At 42.8% G+C, this 27,747-nt stretch overlaps 1 protein-coding gene across 3 annotated transcripts in view; it reads left to right on the top strand.

The window, feature by feature from the left end:
* Positions 1 to 27,747, top strand: part of tmem132e (transmembrane protein 132E) — a 477,315-nt gene that overhangs the window by 324,982 nt on the left and 124,586 nt on the right. For all 3 annotated transcript variants that reach the window (XM_023962717.1, XM_023962718.1, XM_023962716.1), the window contains exon 2: positions 48 to 993. In XM_023962717.1, the coding sequence (XP_023818485.1) occupies positions 48 to 993 (946 nt within the window). The remainder of the gene's footprint in view (positions 1 to 47; positions 994 to 27,747) is intronic.

Below are 27,747 nucleotides of genomic sequence, written 5' to 3'. Positions count from 1 at the left end.
TATTTTTTGATCTGATCAATTCTTTTCTTCTTTTTCTCCCTTCACAGCTCTTGCAGGTAAAATCTCTCCAACCAGCTCAGATTCTCTCTTCAGTTCCTCGGCGATGACGGCCAGTCCTCCACCGCCCAGTGTGTACCTGCCTGCCAGCTTCAAAATGTCCAACGCCCAGCTGGCGTTTTTCCTGCGGGAGGCGCAGATCCCAGGACAAACGGTTGGCAGAGGCAGCGGCAGCTCCAGGACTGGACATCCGCTGCAGCGTTCCGAGAGTTTCGTGGTTTTCCAGACAAAAGACCTCCCTGCCATCAACATAAGCTTCGGGCCTTTTGCCCAGGACCAAACCGTGTCCAAGGAGCTGCTCCAGCCGGCGAGCCCGCTGGACATCCCGGGCCAGCTCACCGTCGGCTGGAAAGTACGGGCGTTCATTGTCCAGCCAAGAGTTTACTCCAACAACGCCACCGTCCAGGTGTTGTTCTACATCGCAGGCCGGGACTGGGACGACTTCAAAGCCCAGGACAACCTGCCGTGCGTCCGCCTGCACGCTTTCCGGGACGTCCGTGAAATTAAGACCTCGTGCCGCTTGAGAGGTAACCTGGCACAGTGTTTGGCCCAGCTGGACCTGCCTCCATCCTGGTTCAACGCAAACGTAGCCCCTCTGGGTAGGAGGAAAGGCGACGGCCTCCTGGACGGCTTGACGAGCGAGACCCTCCAGGCTGAGCTGTACTACACGCTTCACGAGCCCAATCAGGAAGGGGAGTGCAGCGAGGGCTCAGGTCGCCGGGGAGGAGTGTCCAGGGAGCCTCTGTCACAGCACCCTCTGCTGCGCATCGGGAGTATCAGCCTCTACCAGGCCGCCCAGGAGCAGCTGCTGGTGGACAAGCAGCTAGACAAGAACATGTTCCTGAGGCTGCCGGAGAAACCGCTGAAGCCCGGAGAGACGCTCAGGATCCTGCTCTACCTGATGCCCAACTCCACCGTGGAGCAGTTCACACTCCGGTAAGCCTCCTTCCTGTCTGACGCCGTGCCTTTAAGCCTGAGCTGAGGGCTCCTGCTCCTGTCACAGACAGAGGAATCCCTGCTGAGCGCGTCGAGCCATTTTTACTCCTAACCTGAGAAATTACAGACGCCGCAAAAGTTTCTCTAAATGCTGCAAGTTTTCATTATGATCCTAATATTTTAAATAAGCTGAATCGCCTTTTAAGTTCATTATACTTCTAAGGAGACAGTTGAACACTTAATCACGTATTTCATCCTCCTCATTAACTTTTCCTTCACTGAGTCAAGTGATGCTCCTGTAGCAATTAAAGGCAGGTAAGATAAAGAGTAAAGGAGGAGGTTAAAGAGCAGCAGCTCTCTCACATTTACCGTTTCAAAGCAAAGCTTTGCTGCTCCGTTTTTTTCCTGTATGAATACTTTACAGCAAAGTACTCCAGTACATGAGATTACCAGTGAAGTGCTCTTCTTTCAAGGTCATTCTGCTGACATGAACGAAGCTCTCAAACACAAACCCTTTTGTGACGTCATGAACTATAGTGAAATTCTCTATGTTAAACTCACTCCAGCATTTCAGATATGCAAAAAACTATTTTTGTAATATTTTAAATAAAGTACTCTGATAGTTTTAGACTACTCCAAATTGTTCCAAAGTTTTTTTTATAATCGGGTCATCGTTAATCATCAAACACTTTGAAAAGTCACGTAAAGATGACCAAAAAAACGCTAAATGTCGTTTCCAAACTTTTTTTTTCATTTTTAGCAAAGATAAACCTGCCTGCGTTTTTTAAAAAGTAATTAGAAATCAGGAGTTGTTTTGCTGGTTTTTGAGTTGATTTGGATTCAGATACTTTGGAGGTTTACTGTCATGATTGGAAACAGCCTCTCAACCACATTTAAAGCTACGCTCATGCCGCTTTCAGCAACATGCATTTAAGTCACTTAAGTCCATGAAACCCCATTTATATTCTCTGACTCCCTGATTCAGAATCAGAAATACTTTATTGATCGAACTCGTGGCAAATTTGTTCGTTACAGCAGCAATAAAAAAAGAATAGTAGACATAAGAGAAAATAAAATGTAAAAAAAAAAAAAAAATGTAACATAAATGTAAACAAATAAGGTGGTATAATTTAAAGACTATTTACAAACAGGTTAAAATGTGCAAAATGTGCAAAAATGTACAAAGGTCATCTGTTGCTGTGAATTATTGTACAGCGTTATTGTGTTGGGTAGGAAGGATTTCCAGTATTGTTCAGTTTTAGAGCGGAGCTGTCTGAGCCTCCTAGAGAAGGAGCTCCGCTGTTTGTCCAGAACAGGGTGGAGAGGATGCTCTGGGTTGTCCATGATGGATCAGATCTTGTTCAGTGACCTCCTCTCCATCACTGCTTCAAATGTTTCCTGTTTGCAGCCAATGACAGAAGCCGCCTTCCTGATCAGCTTGTTCAGTCTGTTGGTGTCACTGACTGCAATGTCGCTTTCCCAGCAGACCACAGAGGAGAACAAGGAGCTGGCCACCACAGATTGCTAGAAGATCTCCAGCATCTTGCTGCACGTGTTAAAATTTTACTTTTCTTATTCTTTTGTATATGCCCATTTGGGGCTCCTGCGTTCAAAATTCCCACGTTCGCGCAATGCTACAAACACTTTTAAGACCTTTTAAGACCGTTATACATGGCCATTGAACACGTGTTGAAAGTTAAACCAGGTCAAACTTTGACCAATCAGAGAATCAGATTTGGTAGTGAAGTATGGATGGCGTACAGTGATTTAGTGACTTGCTGCACAGCTTTGCTTTCTCCATCCTTCCAGAGGAAGATCTGCTGATGTGTTTGGATATGTATTCTGTTTCTTAAGAGATTCATAATCTAAGAACAGTGAGAATTGTTGGTTTGTTAAGGAATTCATTTGGATCCCCATACCATCACACTACTACCACCATGTTCGACTGTAGTGTGCATAAATTAGGTGAGCGACCAAGCAGGTAAAGAGGACATCAGAAAATTAATCAATAAATGAAAGTTACAGTTTTTGCAACAAAGGTAAAAAAATAGCCCACAAAAGAGGTCAACGGAACCAGAATTTACAAAGTAAACAAACTTAAACGTTAATTTAACCAACTGAACAGACCAAGGAACAGAATTAATCCAGAAGATACACGTGGGGAACGTAGTGTAGTGGATCAAACCACTTAACAAACATGGGGGACACTAACATGATTCAGCAAAGACAACAGACAAGGCTAAAGTTTTACCGCTAAAACTTTATTTTAATGGTAAAAGAAAGAAGAAAAGAAGTACACTAAACAAGATTAACAAATTAATAAACAATCAGCAGAAGAAAAAGAAGCAGAAGTGAAATAAGTTCATTGTTGCTCCCCTGGAAGACCTGTGTAGATGGTTCCTACCCAATTGGCTGACTAGAGTATTTAAGGGCAGTGCTGGTTTGGCCGCCTGCTTAGGCGTTACAGTACACCTCCAGGAGCAGAACCTCCAGGAGCAGAACCTTCAGAAACAGAACCTCTAGGAGCAGAACCTTCAGGAACAGAACCTCCAGGAACAGAACCTTCAGAAACAGAACCTCTAGGAGCAGAACCTCCAGGAGCAGAACCTTCAGAAACAAAACCTCTAGGAGCAGAACCTCCAGGAACAGAACCTCCAGGAGCAGAACCTCAGCCCCACCCATCGCGACCAGCACCACCTTCAGCACTGGCAACTCAAAAAACAGGTGATATTAATTAATCAAACCAAATTGATTAAGCCAAAGGAAAATATTTAAGTTTATCTGCAACGAATAAACACTGAAAAAACAAAATAAATATTTTTTTAAACTTTTTTTTTTAAAGAATGAAGACTTATTCAAGTGGGGGGAAAGTGTACAATGCACGGGGGTTCACCACCATTTTGTCATGGGTGTGGCAGTGTTTGCTGCCATCATAAATTACCTTGTCAGACTACAACAGAAAAATGAGCTGAAGAATGTCTCCCTAAGGTCTCCATATGTCTTTTTTTATAAGTTAATACAGAACCAATGCCAGTTCTCATGCTCACAGTGTAAACATTCAGTTATATGAGCAGTACCATCTAAAGCGTTTGTCCACCTAAGGCCTTTTTCTACACATCTTAATGTTTTAAATGGTCATTTTTATCCATTTTCATTAAAAATTAATCCCTTAAGTTACTTTAATTACTCTTTTGGAGTGATACCAGCCCCTGTCAGTCGCTATTTCATTAAAATGCATCACAATATATTACAATGTATAAATATTGGTTTTGCAAAAGCATTAAATGAGATTATGGCTGAAGGAATCTCTGAGAGGACATAATAGCTTATACAGCAAGTGTCCATACAGTGTCCCACTAATAGGCATCCATTAGAGGTCATCAATTGGCTCTGCGTTTCTACGTTTTCTTGGCAGACTTCTGTATGACCTTGCACAGAGACTCAGCCTCTCTGTTGTCTCTTTCAGTTTCTAAACTTTAGTTGCTCGTGTTTGCATTCTCCGATGTCGGAGTCTTTTCTCAGAGGGGGCTGTTTGGCGGAATATTTGACGTTGGTAAATTTGTGAGTTTGACTGTTGGCTCGTAAAAAAGCTGCCGAGGGAACGGAGGGAGCTCGGCTCACTGAGCCTGGTTGTGTAGACATTGTTTAAGGTCAAAGAATAAATGGTTGTTTGCTCTTACAGAGCTGGAGGAAAGCAAGTTTTCTTTGTCTTTAGAAAAGAAAGGCTTCAAAAAGAAAAGAAACAGCAGGACTCCTTTATCAAATAACAGAGAAATGATGATGAAACGCTTTGAAAATACCAAGCTGTCATTTGTTTTTGCAGAGTATTAATTAAGCCTCATTTTTCATCCACGGGCTTTTAAAAACCAGATAAGACAGTTTTGCTTCATCCTCTGGTCTTGGGGTTTTATTTTGTTTTTTTTCATTTTTACAAAAACTAACAACTGCAGATGTAGAGGGACGTGAGCAAAAAAAAAAGTTTTTAGTTTTTTGCTTTAAACACAACCAATTATTTAAGTGTGCGGAAAAGATTTCTCACTTGTAACCTAACTTTATATTCACTTTGAATTCTGTTTTGTCATTGACTCCATCTGAGAACTGGACTGAGTGTGACGTCACCCATATTTCCGGTTTACTTCCAAATGAAGTCAATTCAGTCGCCATTTTTCTCGTCACCATGTTGGAACCAGATGTCGTCAGTGAGCAGTGATGGTCTGAATTGGTCTGAGTTTCAAAGGCAACCACTCTTACCAATCACGAGTAAGCTTGTTGGAAAGCCACACCCCCTACCACTTGAAACACAAAATCTGTCAAATTATTTGAACGTTGGATGTGGGGCATATCTGATTAGACGGTGTAAAACTTGAATAACTTGCAATAAAGATAAAATATGAAAAAAGAGGATTATCAAGAACATGTTAAAAATGGTATCAAAGCAAGAATGGTTATTCTGACCAATAGAATAACTGACTGAGTAACAGCTGTTTATTTCTCTAGAGAAGTCTTTGGGATTTTGGCTTCTTGGAGCCCATGGACACTTCCTGTGTGGAACGCCAGCGGGGAGAAGTCACTCAGTCTAGTTCTCATTTATAGTCAATGATTTGGAGATCCAACTTAAGTGTCAGATTATGGCTGTTGTCTTAAAATTGATGAGTAAATGGTTATTTTCTTGTCACAAATGGTAGATTTTCTACTTTGAAACAACTGATGGGAGTACTTAGTATTTCATTTTGAAAATGCAGTGGATTGCCTGTAGTCAGCTTCCTTTTCCCCTTGTAGATTTCCTGTTCTCATATTTGAAATGTACTGTTTTCAGCAGAAAAGGTAAAAAAATTAAAAGGCTCAGTTTGTGTTTTACTATAGTGGCTCTACCCCTAGCAATGAACTATGTATGTGTAGTGTAGAATATTAACTGAATACTTCTTTACACTAAATTGGATCATTTTAAGTTTAAAATGGATATTATAGACAAAGTAAACTTGAAGTATACTACCTCGCCTTTAGTATATACTAAGTATACCTGTAATGCTCTAAAGTCTTGTTTCCATTAAGCGGTATGCTCCGGTATTATCTGGTACGGCCTTGTACGGTACAGTTTAGAATGGTGCAGGCAATTCAGGTGAGTGTTTCCCCTCAATGTTGGACCGTCACGACGCATACGGGGTGAACCTAACAAGAACAATGGAGGTCATCCAGCAGCTTTATTTTTCCAACTGGCTTTTGGTACTTCATTGATACGGAGCATTTAAAGTTGTTTGAGAGAAGATTGCAGGCGGCGAAGAAGAATAAAGTCGCTTTCTTTTGTCGTAATGACCTTCAGCCAATGAGTAGCTCCACCCCAACCAGTCCATTCCATTTTTCTATGGATCTACAACCAACGGGGGCCCAAAAATGCTGTCGATGTTTTGACTGATTTCCTGTAATATTTACAAAAAGAAGAGACAATGGGGAGCCTTTTTAAGAATACAGCTCAGAGACAACGAGGTTTACGACTATTTTTGCAAAATAAGTCCCACCCTCCTTTACAAACGCAGCAGGACGAGTACAGGTTTTGCAACATTGACCATTTTGGTATGCTACCCCCCATCCCGCCCCTCCAGTGTGTCTAGGCCTCAGCATGAGTCAGACTTTTCACTCAAATGATAATATTTTGAAAATATTTGGTCTTTTTGTGTATAATTTATGACAAGGCAATCAGGTTCTGCAAAACTGAGCTGGAATCATCAGGAGAAAAGGAACTTCAAACAGGACAAAGATTTATTTCAGTACTGGAGATGCCTCTTGAAAAGCTAACATCAAACCGTTGGGATGCTTTTTTATTTTATTTTTTAATACATTTAGTAGTACTTGGTGTTTTTTCATGAAATGAGCTCCTTGGGGGGCCTGTATGTGGAATTCATAATTCATTGCTTTAGAGTTCATTTGAGTATCCAGAGTGTGTAAACACGCTCAGTGTTCTCTCTTCCAGTTTAAACGCTCAGGAGCGGCCTCCATCCGAGGACCACTTTTCCCTTTCTGCAAACATTAGCTCATGTCAGTCACGGTGTTATTAGGGAGCTGTTTGCTTGACAGGCTTTCAGAGAGGAACGCCTCTATCTCAGATCTAGTTCGGAGACAGTTTAATTAGTTGGGGAGTCTGTCAGTCAGGATCAAGTTTGACAAAACTCAGGCGAGACTTTCAAAACACTGGGAATGCTGTAACATCTCCCTCCCCCTGAAAAATGTAGCCGACCCCACGAGCATCCGCGCACCACTTCAGTTCTTAGGTAGGCTGCCCCCGCCGGCCTCGGAGGAATGGAGGCGAGGAAGAATAAAACCGGAGTTAAAAAGGAAAGCTCGCCTGCATGGCGCCTCCTGAGTGACTCGTCGGGTGTGAATTCACTAGTTCTGGAGGCCAACTGTGGAGCTGTCCGCGCGCATCAAGGAAGATGATTAAAGATGTAATAAGGAGCGCCTTTAAAGATGAGTCACGGGCCTTCGTCTCCCACAGCTGACTCTTGCATTTTCACTTCATTCTGGTCATCCAGGCGGCTCTGAAGGTTTCTCTCCGTTTCGTGGATGCTGATGTAGAGCTGCACGCCCACATGGGGAGTCTGCTCTGGATTTGTTACAGGTTACCTGGCAGAAATGTAGATTGTGTCTCATTACGAGACAGAGGGGAAGGGTGAAGAGATGCGAAGATCTGGTCACCATGGAAACACAGTTATATCCCACCTTTTTCTTTTTTGAAGGAAGGGATCTGTGATGAAACACGTATAACTATGAGGGATAAAAATGTTCTTTTCTGTTTCCAATCTTCAAAATGCAAAGAAGACATGTGAACACTTTTAGGAGGTCCTTCATTGCTGTTTTTTTATTGTTTCAAGTGTTTGGTCGACCTTAATTGCTGTTTAAGGTCTTTTATTAATGTTTATCAGGGCACTTAAACTGTGTGTTAGTTTTTATTTCCATAACAGAGACTTTAAACTCCCACTCGGATCATCTATTGATCTATTTTCAAAGGGTTCCCAGTGGTTTTTTAATTATGATTATGCCATTTTTAGCCCAAATCAAAAACCTGTGCGTTTTTCTATGACATTAGTTCATTAGAAATTCACCTCTGAGTTGTGGGTGGGACTGTTGGTACAGAGTAAGCCCGCCCCATTTTCCCTTCATCCATCTGTTTGTACTCTCTCCTGCAACCTCATGCCTCAAAACAAAGACAGTCATGGATTTATTTGTTTGCAGGTAGATGATCAGAATGCTTCTTATTCACAACGATTTCTATAAAGAAACAATCAAAAATTCAATTTTAAGTTGAATTGTTTTTTTATATGTGTCCTCCGTCATGAGAAAATTGCCACAAGAACATGTCAAAAACACAAAAACTACCATTGCCAGAGCCCCACCCCATTACATTTGGCATCATTGAAAAGCCCCAAATGTTCTCTGTTGATACCAAGAGAAGGGTCATGTGGTACAAGTCCCTTAGTCTGATAATGTCTGATGAGCAGCTGCTGGAGAAAAGGCCATTGAAGAGTAAAATGTTCTTCATTGATGAGTGTAGAGGCAAATTCGGAGTAGTAGCAAATTCACTGTGTTTAGTTTGTGTGTCTGACGCACATCGGTCTTATAATTATGCTGCAGTTTTGCGTGTTTATTATTATTATTCACAGAAAATCAGGGAGAAAATATCAGGTTGACTTTGTATGACTTAATGAACGTGATTGACCAGGGGCGCAAAAGGTGACGCCAAAGAAAACGGGGTCATAAAAATAGCGGTGGACAGAAATAAACGGTCCAAGCTCTTCTCCCCTCCTCTATCCAGAGTGCAGGTGAGCGGATGCTGATCTAACCTCTCACCCAGGTCTCACTAATTGACATATTAAAAAAGGGAAAACATGCAAAACTACAAAGTAAACCAGGAAATGTGCAAAGAAGCTACATTTTGGCTGCTACGGCTCATCGTTTGAATCTAGAAAAGGTGGGACGTCTTAACATTTGACACCAAACCGGATTTTATTTCTTAACTTTCAGATGGTTTTTAGTCCTTGTTTTTTTTGTTTTTTTTGCCTCATTCTCTTGCTGTTTGGCTGGATTTCCCTGGAACCACCTGTAGATCTTTAGCGTTTCCTCTTGACCTTGGAGCTGATTTATGCAGACAGATGTTTCTGTGTGGAGGTTGTCAGCACCTCGGAATAGCTTGTTTCACTGAATGCTACTGGGCACTATGTGCACATGATAATGAAATTTTGGCGAAGTAGTAAATACTTTACTCTGGGCCACATGAAGATGACGGAAAACTTTTTGGAGGAATAATCATTCACTGAAGCTTTGCTTCTCTTCAAATATTTTGTTTTATCAGATTTTTGGATCCAAACTTGCAGTAAAAGTCATAAAAAAGAGAAGATGCTCTGATAAAATGTCATCTTCTTTGCATAAACAGCTAAATCTAAGTTTAACCTCAGCAGAGCAGACCTGGGGGAAAAAAGAAGTAGTAGATGTTAACTTCCTCCTGAAGTATTCATCACTGTGAGTGTGATAAACTCTCTGTCCTCTTCTTTTTCGCCTCTCTGTTCATTTGGAGGACATAAATTCACACACAGCGCAGGTTGATGGCGACTATTAGGCGCCGATGCACAAAATGCTTTTTAAATGAGAGAAAACTGCAGCTTCCTCTGCGTTACAAGCTGACAGATCATTAAAAACCTACGGGTTAAAGCATGTGTGTTTTCCAGCCATGTGGCAAACCGTGACTCTTTATCCCAGAGTTTGTTAGCATTGCCATCTGTGAGCCCACAGGGGTCAGACATTTGCTCTTTTTTTAAATGAACTATTCCAATTCCATTGAAATGATCATTTCTTTCTGTTGTTTTTTTTCTAAAACCTGGAGCTGAAAGAGATTTAAACGTTTTGTTCAGGTCATATATGAGCTAAGTTCTCATTATCCTCATCTGCTTTCACCATATGAAGCTCCTGCTAGCAGAGCTTTTGGTAGAACGGGAGAATCCTTGTGGAGAGGCCCAGCTGCTGGCTAAAACCAGCTGATGGAAGGTCGCGTGTGCCTCGCCCTGACTCCCTGACCTCGCCGCTCGGCTCCTCGCCCCGCGTGTCATTGGCGCCAGCACAGCTGGCTCGTCTTTTTCTGCAGCGACGATGGGAAATGTCAGCACCTCTCGCTGTGGATGGCGCACATGCTCAGATCATCCGACTTGAACAGAGATGCCGCCGCAACGGGCTGTCTTGTCAAGACACATCGGCTGACGCGGAGGATGGCTGTGGATCAGCTCTCATCTCTGATGGAAGAGGAGACGGCTGGAGAGGCTCACTTGCCCTGAAGTGCTTTCTCTTTTGAATCAAGGAAGCATAATGCAGCCTTTCTGCTTAGCCCAGTGCTGCTTCTCCTTCTCTCATTATTTATTTAAGGTCAAGCATCCAGAGGAGGTTTGTACTTTTTGCGAGGCTCGCTACGTGTGAATCCTTTGAATCAAGCGGCACAAAGCAGACATGCTGCATGTGACAGGATTTTAATGCAATGAGCGCTTTGGAGCTTTAAGCTCAAGTAAAGTTGCATGGGTCAGCTCTCTGCAGAAGTGTAGATATTTCTGCGGTTTTCCATCACAGCTTCAGCGCTCTCCCAGCCTTGGACAGAAAAGCTGAGTCGGTTTCCTTTTCCTCAGAATTTATTATTTTATTTATACGTCGTGATATTAAAATTTTAATTTCCAAGAACTCCAGCAATATTAACTGGTTTTATCAGGTTCATCTTGGTCAAGTAATCAACTTGAAAGTCATCAAGCTTCAACACATCCATATCTGATCCCAATACTCTTTGTTTAAGCCAGGAAAATGTTAACCTCTTCAAACCTGCCGCCACGATGGGTGAGATCATTAAATGTCCTCCAGAGTTTAAATAGAGATTAGATCTAAAACCTCATATTTAAAGTTTTTTTTTTTTTTTTTTTTTTTTTTTCCCCCATCTTGTCCTGTCCAACAGCTAGGCAGACAGATGAGAGCTGAGGGCCTCTTGGGTTGGACATATTTTACTTTAACAAGAGGGGTTATTAATCTTCAGACAAACCAAAGGTATGTCTGAATAAACCCCTTTTGTAATTGAGGCCAAACTTTATTAATTTCAAACATGTCTGAAAATCTTTGGTGTTGGACCGGACGGAAAAGGAAAGAGGGGAAGAAGAGAGAGGGACGTTAGAGAGAGGGGGGGTAGGGGGTGATAATAGGAGGGGAAGGGGGGTAAGACCATGAAGCAGCATAAAGCAACAAGTTTACTGGTTGTTAATCATTATGGTAAGGTTCAAATGTAAAAAAAAACAAAAAAAAGGGCGGAGCCTGTCCACACACACACTCAAATGTTATAAACACACCTGTTAGTTGCAAAAATGTCCACCTGTCGACATGTACACAAAACAGATAGTGTTCACACGCATACTTATGCCTTAAAACCAACTAGTGTGAAATATTTCAGTCATTCAGTCTGTTGAGCTAACACCTGTGCTCAGGTGAGTGTTTATGTTCTTCTAAAATGGATGGTGGAACGTGAAAAGAAGGAGGGAGAGTGCCCAGCCATCCCCACCCCAAGACCCCCACCGCACCAGCAGCGGCAGCCGGAATCCCCCCAACGCCACACGGGAACCGGCAGGGAACAACCGCCGCCCGGGCGACCAAGCCCGCCACCCAGGCCAGGGCCAGCAGGGCCGCCGCAAGGCCCCCAGAGCCAGAGAGCAGGGAGGCACGGAGGGAAAGAGGGCGCCGCCCCAGCCCAACCAGGAGAGCAGCCCCCCACCGCGCCGGGAGAACCCAACGCAGGGCCCCACCGGAGAAGGACGCCCACAGCCCCAGACGAGCACCCCACCACCACCCAGGAGTTCCGGGCATCCCCCCGCCCCAACCCCAGGTACGAGCCAGGACCCCCCAAGGGAGACCCACTCCGCACTCCAGGCAGCCATCCGCCCGGCCCACGGTTGGTCCAGGGAGGAGCGAGGCAGGGGCCCGCCGCCCCCGCCCAGAAGGGGGGAACCCCGGGGAAAAAAGAGGGCCCACAAGGGGTGTTGTAAATATGGCCCGACCAGGCTCGGCCACAGTTGGAAATTTGGCGGGGCCCAGCACTCAGGAGCAAGGACCAGAACCCACCCCCCAGGGACACGAACACCCCCGGCTCAGATGTAATGTGAACCCCCCCACCGCGCGGAGAGAGCACCGCCGGGCCCAGGAAGCCGGCACCCCGGGGACACAGCCGCCGTTGCAAAGGGGCCCGCACCCCCCACCAGGGAAGAGGCAGGGGACAGATGGTCCTAGGTCCCACCTTCCTTGCAAAATGTGTGTGCGTGTATGTGTGTTTGAGAGAGTGTGTGTGTGCATGTGTGTGTGTTTATGTTGGGATGTATATATTGAGGGGGGAGGGGTGTGTGTACTAAGGGGGGTGCGGTTAAAATTGGCGGGTAGGGCACTAAGGGGATGTCTCCTGATTACTCACAGTGACGTCCCCTCACCCTCCCCACCAAGGGGCCCTAAATGTCTAAGGTGCGGTTAAAATTGGCGGGTAGGGTGCTAGGAGGACATCCGCTGCTTGCTGGCAGTGATGTCCAAGCACCCCCCCTACCAAGGGCCCTACATGTCTAAGGTGCAAATAAAACCGAAAGAGGGGGGGCCCACTCCATACGGCAACCACAGGAGGGGGGTCACTGCCTAGTAAACCCCCCCCCCCAAGGCTCATCGCAGGCTAAGCCCCCCACCCCCTCACCCTATTATGAGGTTATATGAGGAAGGGGGTAAGTTGGGGACAGATGATAGACTGTCCCCCGGTGGTCAAACAGCCGTCCCCCGCCCCCCCCCCAGCAAGGGGGCCAGGCCCACCCAGCCCCGGGGCCCCACCCCCGGAGGCGCAGACACCCCAGGCCCAGCACCACCCCCCCCACACAGAGAGAGGGGAGCCAGAAAGCGCCGCCCCCCCCCCGGAGCAAGCCCAGGCCCCCACCCCCAAACGCCGGCCCTAGAAGAGCTCTGGTCAGGCCTCGACGGTTACATATTTAAAGTTTTAAAATTAAAATGATAGTCCGCCACAAAACTCATCCATCAAAGCGTCTGTTTGCTGGTTAAACCTTGGAGGAAAGATGAAGCAGATAAACTCCAATCCTGGACCGGATATTCGTAGTGAATTCCTTTGAATCTCAAATTTGTTTGGGGGAAACAGGCAGAATTTTTAAATAAAGCTTTGTTCTAGGTGTTTTAAGGAGGAGGGGGTATGTCTTGCGTTTGAGTCATGGCAACTGGATTTGAAATCTTCTTTCTTTAACCATTTCTCTGCTCATCCAGTGCAGGACTCGGTGCAGTATCCTCGAGGTGGAATACCCACATTCCTGCAGATGGATGATTTATTAAATGGAAACAACGAACATAATGAACGCCTCTCCTCTTGTAATCTTCTACAGCGCCATCATAGGGTCGTTGGGTGTGGTCCCGCTGGAGTTTTGGTCTTGTTTAGAAGTAATAAACGGGCAGCATGGTAAATGGGAGACGAGATGTGTCTGAGGCCTCCCCCCTTGTTGAGGATTTCCTGACATGTATACTTCTCTGACCTCTCTTTCAAACCATAGTCTTCTTTGTTGAGAATCTGTACATTTTGGTTTTCAAGTGAGTGTCCTTTTGTCTTTTAAATGAGAATAAACTGCTCTTGATGTGTTCCTCCTGTGCTACATCCTCTTCTGGATTGGCTGTTGAGTATATCCAATGAGCTTTCTTCACTACTCTGGACTGTATGAACTACATTGCTTCTTTTTCCTTTGGGTGTAGAGTCTTTGGGGTCAACCAGCTTCTGCCTCAGTGTGTTGCTAGCTTTGAAATAAGTTTGTTTTTGGTGTTTTGAGAAAAATTCTCTTGAGATTCTTTCTGAGACACCTGCAATGTTTTAGTTATTTTCCTGAGAGCCTTCCTCTGTACACTTCCTGGTGTGAGATGTTGCCTCGTTGAAAACCCATTTGAGATTTCCACAGATGTTTAAAGTCGACTTGAGAGGAACGTCTGCCTTTTTTCTGGCTTCTTCTAAGGAAGCTGGAGAAACTTCATCAATAAGCTTCTACATTTGCACACATTTAAGTAATCCGTCCATATTTAACTTTCTGAAATAAAGGGCATTATAGAGCGACAACTTCAAATGTTTTTAATTAGCTGGACTATGGGATTAAAGTAGATTTCTGCTAATTTCTCTAAGATTACAGTAGCTGAGCTTCAGATCTTCTGCTGTTGGATTAGAATTCCCTCTCTGGACCAGATCTGCCACTCTTATACGTTATGCAGATGACACTCGACTTCATGTCAGTTTTACTGGACAATTGCACTTTCCTGATGAGGATACCCACCTGCTAGTCCAATCTGTCTGCATGGATGGTATAGTTAGCTCCTTAACTACCATCTTTTTTTTCTGACTTTTGTTTATCTGTGTCTCGATTATGTGGATCAATGCCTAATGTACGTCTAGCCCCGCAGCACATCAGTTATATGTTGCCTTGAAATCTGGTCCTGCAGGTCACTCCACCTCTACTAGGATGATCATTTGTGAAAATGTTGAGAAAAATTTAGTTGGTACATGAAATCAGAAAAGAGATTTTATTGAATTCCTGTTTTGTGTATGTTTTGAAGTTTTTTCCCCCCTTTTTTTCAGTTTTGTCAGATAAAGATTCAGAAGCTGATTTGAACTGCAGTTTTCTAACTTAATTAACAAACTTCCCATCAACTTTCTGCTTAAATTTCTACTAAACTGCTGATTCTACTGTGGGAATTTCAGTGGCGTGTTGTCAGGGTTTGCAGCGCTGCAATGTTCAAATTCTTGCAGAATTAGTGTTGGGTTTCCTTTGAGTGTTCCTGCAGAACATGTTTTTTTTATGTAGTATTCAGAGCTCCCTCTGCCTGCATACCAATAAGGCCCAGTTTGATTTCACAAGGCTGTTTGGGTTTTTTGTACTTTCTACCTTAAGGAAGCTCAAATTTTGGCTAAAAAAATTAAATTGTTTTGTAAGAATTTATGTTGCAGTCAGATTAAAAAAAATGACAAATGACACAAAAACGTGAAAAATTAAGGCTTTTTGGAAACTGCATTGGTAATGCTTTTCACTATGCTCCAGCAAAACAGAAATAAAAGTCAAATCCAAATTTACTAAATTTTCTCCAAAGCTACCGCATTCTCAGGTGGAAACGGGTGGAAAGTTTTCAAAAAATTCTTTTATCCTGCCTTTTTCTTTTTTGACCAGCAACAAAAAGCTGCCCACTCAGCAGAAAGCACACAATCCCCGTCTGTCCTGACAGATGATTCGAAAGATCAAGTTGATGGGGAAAAAAAGAGCAAAACTTGTGTCATTTCTTTAACAGCAACTTCAGATGAAGAGTGGACCAAATTACCCCAGGCATCTGGGAGTGACTGATTAATCCATCAAGAAGTGTTTAGCTGCTAAATGTGCTGTAATCAGTTATCGAGCTGGACAGGGGGATGCTCTTTTATGCAGCACACAGGCGCACGGCACTGCATGACACAAGAAAGGATATCCGTTTTTAATCAATGCGGGTCCGTCCCGGTGATGCTACCATGCTAACAGTTACAAGAAACGGCTTCTGACTGATCTGCTGAGTCGCATCACATTTATGCTCGCTTCCTCCAACATTAGATCATCTCCTAGCTGCACAAAACAGTTTATCCTTCCCACACATCACCTGCTGTGGTCATCTTCAAAACCATCTGAGCCTTCTGCAGCAAAAACATTGTTTTCCATGGAAAGCGGCTTCATTTAGCTTCTTTAACTCAAAATTGGTCAGATTTCCCTCCAATCCTCCTCGTGTTCCAGTTTTTGTCTTAATATGATGTATACTAAAAGGTTTGCTGAGCCGGTCTGCGCTAAAAGACATGGATCTAGTCAGTGGGCAGGTTTGAACTGCCCAGTAGGATGAGTTTTAGAGGAGCCAGTAAAAAGTTTCATCGTTCCAGTGCCACCAAATTTGAATGATTCACTCTTAGCCTTAAGTGAAAGTAATTTTTTGCAGAGCTGAACATCAGCTTCTCCACTCCAAGAACAAGAAATTATCTGTTTACCACTTCCTCTGTAGGTCACAGGCAGTTGGCTTTAATTAACGAGACTTAAAGCAACTCCGGGCGCTTTAACAATAAGAGTGCAGTTAAGAAAGGATGCTCCCTGCAGTTTGTACCTTTGAAGCTTCAAAGGGGAGAGATCACCTCCTTTGCTGCAGAAAATGTCTTTTTCCGTCTTTAGTGATTAAGACTTCAAAAAGTGTGACACCACTTCCTGTGGAGATCATCGCTTTTGTTTGATTTGCATATGTGAGCAGTTAGGGGTGCACAAACTCTGGGAAAACGACACAAAGTAGTCGGGATACATTGTGAATCACTGAATGTCTCTTTGTGAAAAGAGGGAGACATCTTTATTGTTTCAGAGTGCAGAAAACAAACGCAGGAAATTCAAAGACGGAAAAGTGGTTCTTGCATTAATAATCAAAGTAAAAATTGAACCAAACTCAGACGGCGCAGAGCAGCAGAGTTTTCTGCTGGGAAAGGAAAGCAGCAAACGTTAAGGTGCTGATTCTATCTGTAACTAAAAGCACCCTCACTCTGATTGGTTCTGACCCGAGATTCTACCAGCTGACGGCTTCCTATTGATCACAGCCCAACTAAGTTAAGGAAATTAGGCATGTTCGGCTCCTGGGTCTCTGGCTGTTCCAGTTTCAGCTCTTTGACACGAATCTGTGAAATATTGTGAGAACAGGAGTGATGCTCTGGTTCAAACTGGCAGCAGAATCCTGAATGAGCTGTCTGTGTTGATTGAAGAAAAAAGGCTGTCACCATAATCCAGACTGTCAGCGTTAGAGGCATGGCGTCGCTCCTCCAGATGTCTGGACGCGACATCTCTGCGCTCTGACTCGAGCTGATTCAAAGTTTTGGAGCTGAGTCAGTAATGACACCAGGATTACCAACTTTAGAATTTGTTTCCAAAACCAATCTTACTGATGTTGTTTCCTTCTCTTTCCAAACAAAAGTAGCTCACTAACTAAAGACTTCATCCAGGAGTTTGGCTAAACAGAACTGGCTTAGATTGTTATCTGAGGACAAGGATATCTAGAACAAATGGTGAAGTGGGCGATTGGGGGTGGTTCCACAGTCAGGTGAGGCACACCCTTTGATAACATTTGAACTGAAGATGCAAATGTGTCTCCTGCTGTGGCGTGTTAGCCGCTCCATGCCAGTTCAGAAGTGTTTCCCTTTTAACCCAATGGAGGTAATCATGGATTAAGGATGGCTGGAATAACATTACCAAGCCGAACGGAAAGTTTGAGAGGGATAAATCTTGGATGAAGAGAAATTTCATTTATTGCGTATTCATACAACAACTGGCAGACCTGCTCATCTAATTAACACAAATGGATCCACAGTTTTTTCCTTTTCTTTGAATGTTTTCACTTGGAGAAAGGCACTTTTGGTTTTAGCGTCTAAGGTAATGCACTCAAGTAGCAGAAAGCTTTTAACTCAATGTGTGTCACTCCACTCGTGCCAATACTCTCCTGGCATATAATCACTAGATGGGTCATATTACTTAAGACTGTGCTTTCCCATCTTATTGGAAGACGACAGCTTTTGTTCACCTTGGTGAAGTGAGGAGAGCTTGACTTTGAGGCGGTCTAAAGCGTCCAATTGGCCCATTGACGTGTGACTCCATGGAGGCTCTTTAAAGGGGTTTAAACTACAGTTCTGTAGGAATTATGGGGAATCCTCTACTGGTTAGGCAGTCTGCCCAAAACACTGCAGCTGACTGCTCTCCTATATTATCAGGTGCACCTCTCTGCAGTAACAAGACGGCCCAGATATGTTAACATGAACCGGTGCTTTCAGGCCTGTAATAATATTGCCATGTACACGCTGTATAACAAAACAGATCCATAGTCTCATAAACAGTTTGGCGCGCATTGTCTCTTTTCTTTTTCTGCAGAACGTACACCCCGACACATCCAGAAAGCCAATTTCACACTTCAGAAGTTCATTCACTATTCAGTGCCTTATTAGATTTTTGAGCATCTCTTCAAGCGTGCCTTTCATGTTTCCTCTCACCTAAACACTTTTCAATGGACTTGACTGAGTTTGCACAACGAAAATTCTTCTGGAGATAACAGATTTTCGAAAGTTTTACCTGTTGAGTGGTTGTAACCCTTGTGACTTCAGCTTTATACTTTTGGTATTTCGTAGCAGCTTTTCTGATGACCTTAAGTCTTGCAAGTTTTTATTTTTTATTATCAAAAAAGGCCTTATTTTCCTTCACGGACAGACTTCAAATGCAGCCGTTTCCATCACTTTTGCATCAGACAGGTATGCAACACCTTTTTTTTTCTCTGCAAATGTTATGTTTGCAGTGTTACTCGGCATTCCAGCTGGCGTGCACAGACATGAACAGTCAGCGTGTTGGCAGCAAAGCTTTCAGAAGGATAGAGTATGCATTGACACACATAGCATTTGTTTTAAAACGCAGCATAAAAGCCCAAAAAACAGCCCACAGAGGAATAGTCTCAACATGCATTGAATGAGTTTTATGCATACTTTGTGTATCATTTCTTGCTTTTGGTTTTTAAAATTCAATTGTGTTTTTTATGTAAAGCAGTTTGAATGACATGACTTGGAAAAGTGCTATAAAAAATTTGATTTGATTACTTTATTTAAATCGAAACTCCAGACCTTGAGGGCCGGCCTCCTGCTGGTTTTCCAGAAATGCTGCCAGGTGTGTTTAGCCAATAAGGAGGCCCTCAAGGCCTGGATTCCCACACCCATGATTTGAATCATTCTGAATCAGGAGTGGACAAAAAAAACCTTGTAGTTGTTGAGTAAAATCTACAATCGCTGGGCCTCAAGCTCCCTTCTCTGGGCTCTGCTCCATTCTGATGCATCCCCTTTTAGACGAGTAGATCCATGAACATTATTTTCCTCGTCTGAGCTTGAATCTGGATCAAAACTACGGCTGGATATCTACAATATTGCTTACAATGTACCAATGGTCGGCCTACAGCTCAGAGGCCAATTTCTGATAAACTGGCGCTCTGCAGAAACTATGTCCAAGAAAACGACAACGTTTTTTTTTAGATTTTGGCTGAAAACAGCATCATCATACTTAAAAGACCACTGGGAACGCTTTGAAAATAGATCAGAAGATGACCCAAGTTTGATATCTTTAAGATTTAAACTGCACATGTAAACATTTCAACTGTTGATTAGATGTGAGATCTTCCTGATCCACAAACTGGAACCAGCACCATCCCATCCCAAGTCTACAGGAAACAGCATCTGGATCTGCTGGTCGTTTTACGGTGGAGCAGTTTGATTCTCACGCTCCAAGCAGCCCGACTGCCGGAGCTCCCACCCACCTGAATCCTCCCCCGTGCGCTGAAGCCGATCTCCTTATACCACTATGTGGGAAACCTTTTTTTTGTCTTTCATCTCCTTCCTTTGTTCTTTATAGGGGGAGGAGTGGGAGAGGAAGCTCTAGCTGCTGGAAGGTTGATGTAAATTAGAATCATTTGAGAACCCCCTTCCCGTCTGAATCCTCGCCTCCCAGCAAACTGGAGCAGATTTGTTCTGGTCATTTGCTCTCTCCTCCCATGCGCTCCTAATGACTCTTTAGCACTTGTCCCTCTCAGCTCTGAACTGATCCCTGAGCCTCACATGAGCTCTTCTGTCCCGTCTGAGAGGTGGAGAGATCATTTTCCCTTTCCGCCTGCTTTCTGTGAAGTGAGATTATATCGTGATCATCCAAAGACACAACGTTCTCCCCGGAGGTTTATTGGTGTCGGTGGGAAGTGTTTGACAAAGACTTTTGTTTGTTTGCAGAGAGAAGAAGAGGGAACAATGGACCTAAGTTATTCTAACTTGAAAAGCTCTTTTGGCTTTTTATCATTAAAGCAGAATTTGCTTTTTTTTCCCCTCCAAAGTATTGCTTTGCAACTTTGCAAGGCAGTGGAAGTCAAAAGTTTGGCTCTATGCCAAAGTGAAGCCTAAAGGCTGATTTCCACTCCATTGTCTCCATTGTGTTGAATGAAACAAAACAAAATCAAAAAAATACAACGTTCATTAATCAATAGGATTGTTTTCATCCAGTAAAAAGCAAATGTCTACGTCTTCTGCTGCAGCTACGCATATATCTGCGTTACCTTTTCACCAGTACAAAGTTCCTCGTTTATCGCAGGAGTTACATTCTAAAAATAACCGTGATCGGTGAAATCCACAGAGTCTGATTACAGACGTTTATGGCAGAAAAACTCCTCACTGCCCAAGTAATATTTTCTCAGACAAACATGAACATTTTCAAACTTTTCTCTTGTTTAAATTCTCTAACCTTCATAGAAATTAGGTCCAGGATCTTAGAATGAAAACAAAGATAGGATTGATCACAGATTTCTGTAGATCTGAAGAGCATCAGGTTTCTTTACAGGAGACACGGAGGAGATTGATTGACAGGGTCTCCAGCCAATCAGGACACAGAACATGGTGCGTTGTTTAAGAAAAACAGCATAATCGCTCTAAAAGAATGAGCTAAACCGGGAAAGATGAACTGTGACGTAGAAAGGGAAGACTGTCTTCTGTTCTGTTTGACAGATTTTAGAGGGTTTCAGGTTGGAGCACAGACTGCAGAACAGAAGGGAGGAAGAAAATGTCACGTTCTATGTGGGTTTTGATCGTGTGGCCAGATAATAAAATAAAAACATGACTCTTTGATATTGTTCAGTGGGCCAGACCAAACATGGATGCGGGCCGGATCCAGCCCATGGGCTGCAGTTTACCCACCCCTGCTCCTTAGTTTAGTCTGTTTAGTTTAGTTTGGCAATCAGCTGTTGTATTTTAGAAGTGATTTTAAGTTTTGTTCAATTAGCGAAGCCCGTTGAGACAAGCAATATTAGGCTATATAAATAAAAATGAAGTGAATGAAATGTAAACTGATGATCTTGAGAAAATTCTTTACACAACGCAGCAGAGATATACCACAGACAGACCAGTGGAAATTCAGGGTTAGTCACAACTGGGAGGATACAGGGTGTCTGCAGGTGAGAACGGGGAAAACCTGTACAGGACATGAAGGTGACCCTTCACCTAAAGGTGAAGTGGGTGAGACACAGGTGTGTCGTGCAAATGTTTCCAATTTTTTTCACTTAATATGAGCGATGCTTTCTGGCTTCAGACTGTCAGAAATTAGGAAATTATACAATCAGAGCATAGTTTGTGTCGACCTAAGGGCATCTCACAGGCAGTTAAGGATCACGTGCGCACCGACATACAGCATTCACTCACGGTCAGAAAGGGGCTAGTACTCGCACCTTACTAACGACTAGAGTCCGGCGTAAGGACACCAAAGACAGCATCATCCATGAGTGTCTTCTACTTCCTTTAGCTTTACGAACCCCCATAGGGGTGCATGTGACTTAGACTTAAGGATGTCTGACGATGTCTTGTGCTGACATTTTTATTGTTGGAAACACAGAATATAACATGTTTGAAAATTCTGCATACATGACCCCAAATACCTCTGTGTAATTCCTGAAACCGAAAGGTGAGACAGACAGGATTTATTCATATAATATCATCATTTATTTATATAATTGTTATTTATTTATATAAAAATGAGAGAACATACGGCGGGGTGTAGCTGTGATATTTTACTCTGCAGAACATGATTGATCATTACCGTCTCCATTTTCTGGTTAGGAGCGGCATAAAGGACATTTGCTGAAGGAAAATTAAACTACTGCTCTGGCTGCAGTTAATTATTCCATCAAGATGGCCTCCATTAGCTCTCCGTCCAGCCACAAAGCGACAGCGAAAGGAGCACAATCATCGCGGAGCATTACAGCCCAGCAAAGGCTATCTGAAATGAATTTGACACCAAATTAAGATTTGCACCTCAACGGTTCTTGCATATTTACAGCCATCCAGAGTCATTTTTCCTGCACTTTTTAGAATAAATGAGATCGTTCCTCATTAGCAGCCTGGAGACAAACTTTCTGGTTGCTCTGCTTAATGTTTGCTGTCATTAGGAATTCGAGTAGTTTGTGTTTCACCTTTTTAGGAGGTTTTAAAAATCCATTTGTAATTTCCAGTAAACAAAGACTATGGAAACATTTGTGTTCTTTAGCACCAGTTATGTTACCAGAATACTTTTTTGTCTTGAGATTTTGGGTTTAATGGGAGCATCCTACTTATGCTAGAATGTACCAGTGAAAACTGAACCCAAAAAGTGTCAAATAAAATAAACCCTACCGTTTTAACTGACTTGGAAACTTATAAAAGTGACTGACACTTAAGTAATTCTGTCATCTCAAAGGATAAATGAATGGTTTTCAAAATGAGATGGTTGTTAAAGAACAGACAGTTTGATAGATGAGATGGTATGTCAGCTTGTTAAATGACATGCTACAGGAAGCAAATTGGCTCCAAAAGTGGAAAATAATTTCATTCTAAACATATATTAAGGATGACAGAATCAGAAGGGGCTTTTGCTTGAAATACAAATTGTGATGGAGAAACATTTTCTTCCCACGCTGGTGGAAAACCGTTCCTTCTTTGTGCAGAAAGTTGTCTTTGTTGTTCCTTGCAGCTGCTTGTGTGTCTTCCCCCAGAACTGGAAGTGTGTTGTGACACTTTTTAGCACAAAAGGAGCTCAGGATTGTCCTTCTGCAATCATGTTAGACATCAAAAAAAGTCCTAATTTCCATTTTGCTGAGGTTAATGCTGTTGCTGCGGTTATGTCGTTGTGTTTCTTTTGCAATGTAGTGTGAGCCCTGTCGGCCACCGGACATCTGTGAAGATTTCATGTAAATTCCAAAACCTTTCTCACTTTTTCCTTGTTTATTCATGAATGACCATTTTTCACCAATGCAATTTGTGCTAAATGTTCGTAGTGGCTTTGTGACACCAGCTGAAAACAACCATTCATACTCTGAAGTCAAGTGTAAAAAGTTTGATGGACTAAAAATAGGTTTGCATGAACCTGGCTAGAAAATTATTCCTTCTTCAAAAGTTAAAAAATGTGAAAATATGAGAGTATATTTAGATCTCACATAATCTCTCTGCACTCTTTAACCCAGTGCTGCTCTGTTACTACATTTTACTTGTTATATCCCAAATATTAGTATCTGTTCTCTTTGTTATTTGGCAAAAATACTACAATAAACCGAGCGTGTTAAATCTCAGCAGATAATTTCACGTTTGATCAAACCCCTGTCATCCTGTTATCAGATTATTTGGGATTAAAAAACAAAAACAAATCTCCTGTGGATCAAATCACAATTTTCCATCCTTTCATAAAAGAGTTACCAGGCAACAAGCCCGACTCAGCAAGGTACCGGCGCTTCATTTACTTAAGGAAATTGCTGCATGTTAGCAGAGAGCAGGCTGATGATCTGTGCAGCTGGTTTATATTGAATCGGTGCTGAGTGGCAGTGGATTGTTTGGTTTCAGCTCATGTATTAATGCAGCTCCGTCGTTTCATCTCTGGTCAGAAAACATGATCTGAGCAGCAGAGGCATCGCGTGCCTTCAAGAGGCACCTCCCTCTGGGCGTCCTCAGTTTTGTTCTTCGTTTAGCACTCCTAACGACAACACCTGCATTAGCCTATTAAGCAGCATCCATGCAGCTCTTATCGGTTAATTGGAGCCTAATGAAATCGGCCGGCTGAAGTGACGGCTCGTGGAGGAGGCTCAGGCCTCTAACGGTCTTTATTCTGTCCTTCACTTTCACTTGTCCTCTCCATCCGTCCTCAGCCGAGTGGGAGCTTAACTCGGCTCCCTCGGTGGAGCTCCGTGTGGGGGAGCAAGCCGATTGGACAGGTTTCTAACACCCCCTCATGACGGCTGCTGGGCCCGCTCCTCCTCACGAGCTGTGATGCGGTGTGGAAGAGCGTGGCGGGAACAGTCCCCGGAGCTGAACCCCCAGGGACCAGTGGCTCTGCCCCGGATCGTGTTGGGAGGCTTTTTATGTGGAAACACTTCAAAAGCTCCCTCAGCGGCGTGTACCGACCCTGCAGACGGAAAAGGACCTTAGTCGGGAGGGAGGAGCTGTTTCATGTACCAGAAAATCAACAAATCAATGCTCACATAGATTCATGTTTATGGTTCACCGCCGCCAACCCCGCCGTCCTGAATTCTTCTCCTTGTTGACTCCTCCCCACAAACTCAAAAACTAACCAAAATCTGCAGGGGCCTAGTACCCGGGGAAAATGAACTTGAGGAATCGTGAACGACCTCCCGCCACCCAAAAATGATGACATCACAGCGGGACAAACCTCAAAAAAATGAACGGGGCCAAAACAATCTCCTATCAGGCTAAAGAATGTTTGAAAATCCACTCATGTCGGTGTTACCCTAAGGAAGTTGTTACATTATGGGATGGCCACAGGACCTACAGTTTTGCAGTAATTTTGTGGCAAAGTGGAAAAAGGTTTTGGCTCAATATGAGAAAAGAAAACGTTTGTTTGCACGATCCTCAGAAAATTTCACATGCACGCTGCCAGCTAAAACTACAACCACAACCGAATTTTCTTTGACCTTTGACCTTAGGAATAGACCGCCATCTTGAATAATTATTTTTAACTTGTCTAGCAGCTAGAAAACAGCTACTGCCATCTTAAATTTTCATTAAAAGAAACACTTTAGTCTACAAATCTTCAAATTTAAACTCCTCCTAGGGATTTTGATCCACTTCCTCTAACTCCTCGAGAATCATTAGGAAATAAATGTTGGAATTAGAAGTTGTAGATTTTAAGCGGCGTAATCGTGTAGAAAAGTGGCGTTCAGCTGTTGCTCGCTGTTATTGGAATGTTGTGATACATAAATCCCTGGCTCAAGATGAAAAAAAACAATATTTACAAAATGAATATTTGAGGAAATTTGGGCGTGGCTAACAAAAAATTTTTTGTTGCCAAGGAAATCCAAAAATTTACTTTTTAGCTGATTCTTTTAAAAATGACAAAGACTTGTTTGTAACACTCAGGGGACCAAAAAATGAAATGGTTGCTATGGAGATAAATCCAAAGGAAGAGCCACCTTATTGAAAAAAGTGTTGTATTTTTTATGAATTTCTTCCATGCAGTTCTAATCAGGGCGGCAGGGGCAGAAGGGGAGATTGAGGGGGGTGTAGCAATCAATTATTTTATTTCATTTCTCTAAAACTATATTTAAATATCTGAGATTGCAGCCAAATGCCTTTTTGAGGAACAGCTGTTGGAACGTTTTCTGCAGCTTTAAGAGTTCAGAGAACCTCAGAGTTGCATCAACCACAAGCAGAAACCTTTATTTTAAATCTTTATTTTTCATATAGTTGCTTTTGGATTAAAAAGTTGCCATTTAGCACAGAAATGATTCATTAGGTGGTAGAACGTTTAGGAAGAACATTATTTGAGGGGGAAAACGTCTGAAATAGGCAAAAACTGCTTTACACAAACAGAATTTATTTATCGTAATGATCTGCGATGTGTAAAGTTGTTTTCATGTATTCATTGTAGCTCAGCCAAGGATGTTGCCACTCTGTCAGGTCTGTCAGAGCTGGCTGTGTGTCGCTTTTACTCAGCAGTTATTATTATTTCAATCAAGTCCCATTTTTCTAATTATATTTGAGTTCAAATGTGTTTCATTGACTAACTCCAGTGCTTGCGGGTGGACAAACGTCCTTTCTTTAAATCTATAAACTAAGAGCACAAAGGATACACGGCGACAAACGTTATTGTTTTAAATCTGTTCCAGCTAATCTGGTCCGTTTTTATCTGAAAATAAAATACCAGGAAAACGTAGCGTTTTATTTTGAAACAAAAAAGCTAGATGTCACGGAAAAACTCAGTCTTCTTCTTAAATGAGCTCAGGCTGTTGGAGTTTTACAGTTGACTCTGAGTGCAGTTGTGCTGTACTTCAGACTTCCTGCGTGTCAGGAGCGATATAGGTCGACTTCTCCTCCATCACTCTCCGCTCAGAATACTTCGGATTCATGCGTCCAGCTGAACGGTGGATGCACACTTGGTTCTCTGCCCAGAAAATCTGCTTTCATCTTCAGCCGCCTTCACCTCTGTTTCTACTGTGGTTTCCAGGAGCGAAAAAAAAAAAAGAAAGTGTGAACTTATGGCTCATACTCCGCTCTGCTGAAAGCCCAAAATGGCCTGTGGGTGGCGTAACCGTTGAACCGCCAACCGTGCCGCCTCAACGGCCGCCGTGGGTGGAAGACTCCCAACAACGGAGACAACAGGGACCCCCCCTCCTCTGACATCTCAGCATTAGGTTGCTGAAAAAATTAAAATTCCAGCGTGGTCACTCAACAAAAGCCCCCCCCTCTCCAGAGGCTGCGAGATTCCTGGCCTTGAAGGTTTTTGCTGAGTTTCATGTTCCTGTCTGGAATTTATCATCTCCTTCTCTGCCAGCTTTTTTATAGTTTAATGACCATCAATCGCTCCCATCATCAGGGTCGGTTACAATTACATCCACTCCAGCAGCCCCCGCCTGCCGCCTCTGGGATCCTCTCTTTGGGGTCACAGTTGCAGAACCCGCTGCTCTTTTCAGAAATATTTCTAAACGGATTAAGAACCCTGATACCTGAGCCCGTACTCCTGAAGGAGACGCTGCTGATAAAGACTGCTGGAACAATGAAGTAGTTCAGCTTTGGAACATCTGAAGGTCCCACTTTAATGGGTTATGAAAAGTACTTTTGCTCTACACCTCTGCTGTCCTTGTGGGACGTTTTACTGGAAGGACGTGTTAATATTATAATATAATGGCGCCAAATTAAAAGACATTTCAGGAAGAATACAAAAGCAGGAATTTCACACTTCCTGTTGGGTTTTATTTTGTCTTTTTCAAGTGATGCATGTTTTCCACATTATAGGAACATCTGAGGTTCCACACCATAACAGTTTTATACAATATGTGTGTCAGTCAGTCACTTTAGCACATTGTTTTCTTGTGTTTTCAGCAAAGATCCTGAGGATTACAAGAAGCTGAAAAGCAGTTTGGCGGATCATTTTGAGCTTTATGCAGAGAGCGTGTGAGCCATATTCAAAGAATTTACTTTGTGCTAAATCAAAGATCATTAACCAAATTAAAAGCCTTTATTTTTCTTATGTGAAAGCAAAGGTTGTGACTGTTCTTTATTAGAAGAAGCTGAGGCTGAAAAAAGGATTTTATTTGACATGAAAAGAAGACTTTTGTGCCGGATCAGGTTTTATGATGTCACCAAACCTGACTGTAAAGTGCTTCTGTATTTGGCTTTGTTTCTACGGTGGCCCTGAAGTGTAAATCACAACTAATCACTATATGACAATTAAAAAAAATAAAATAAAATAAAATAAAGCAAAACAAGTAGTGAAAAAACAACACAACACTTTAGAAATTAAAACAGATTCCAGAAACCAAAATGTATTTCAAGAAAGAAAAAATTAAATAAATAAATAAAATTCAAAGAAAACATTTCAGACAACAAAAGTAATTTCCAGAAATAAAATGAAATGTTGAAAAATGAAACAAAATAAGAAACTGGGACATGCAAGAGATGAGTCCTCATGCGGCTGGATGTAAACGCATCACCTGTTTCTGAGAGGAGAAGTTCCCCGGACCTGTCTGATTCTCCACTCCAACTATTTCCCCATCATTCCCCCTACCTTCTAATTTTTTTCTGGTAATTTCCTCCTTTCCCCCCTTACATGGCAGAAAAACACACTATAGTTATTTTGACACCAGATGCCGGCTGACAAA

Source organism: Oryzias latipes, chromosome 14 (genome assembly GCF_002234675.1).
Source record: "Oryzias latipes chromosome 14, ASM223467v1".
In the NCBI taxonomy this organism is placed as follows: Eukaryota; Metazoa; Chordata; class Actinopteri; order Beloniformes; family Adrianichthyidae; genus Oryzias; species Oryzias latipes.
Note: the sequence above shows the minus strand (reverse complement) of the source record. Positions and strands in the feature narration are given on the sequence as shown.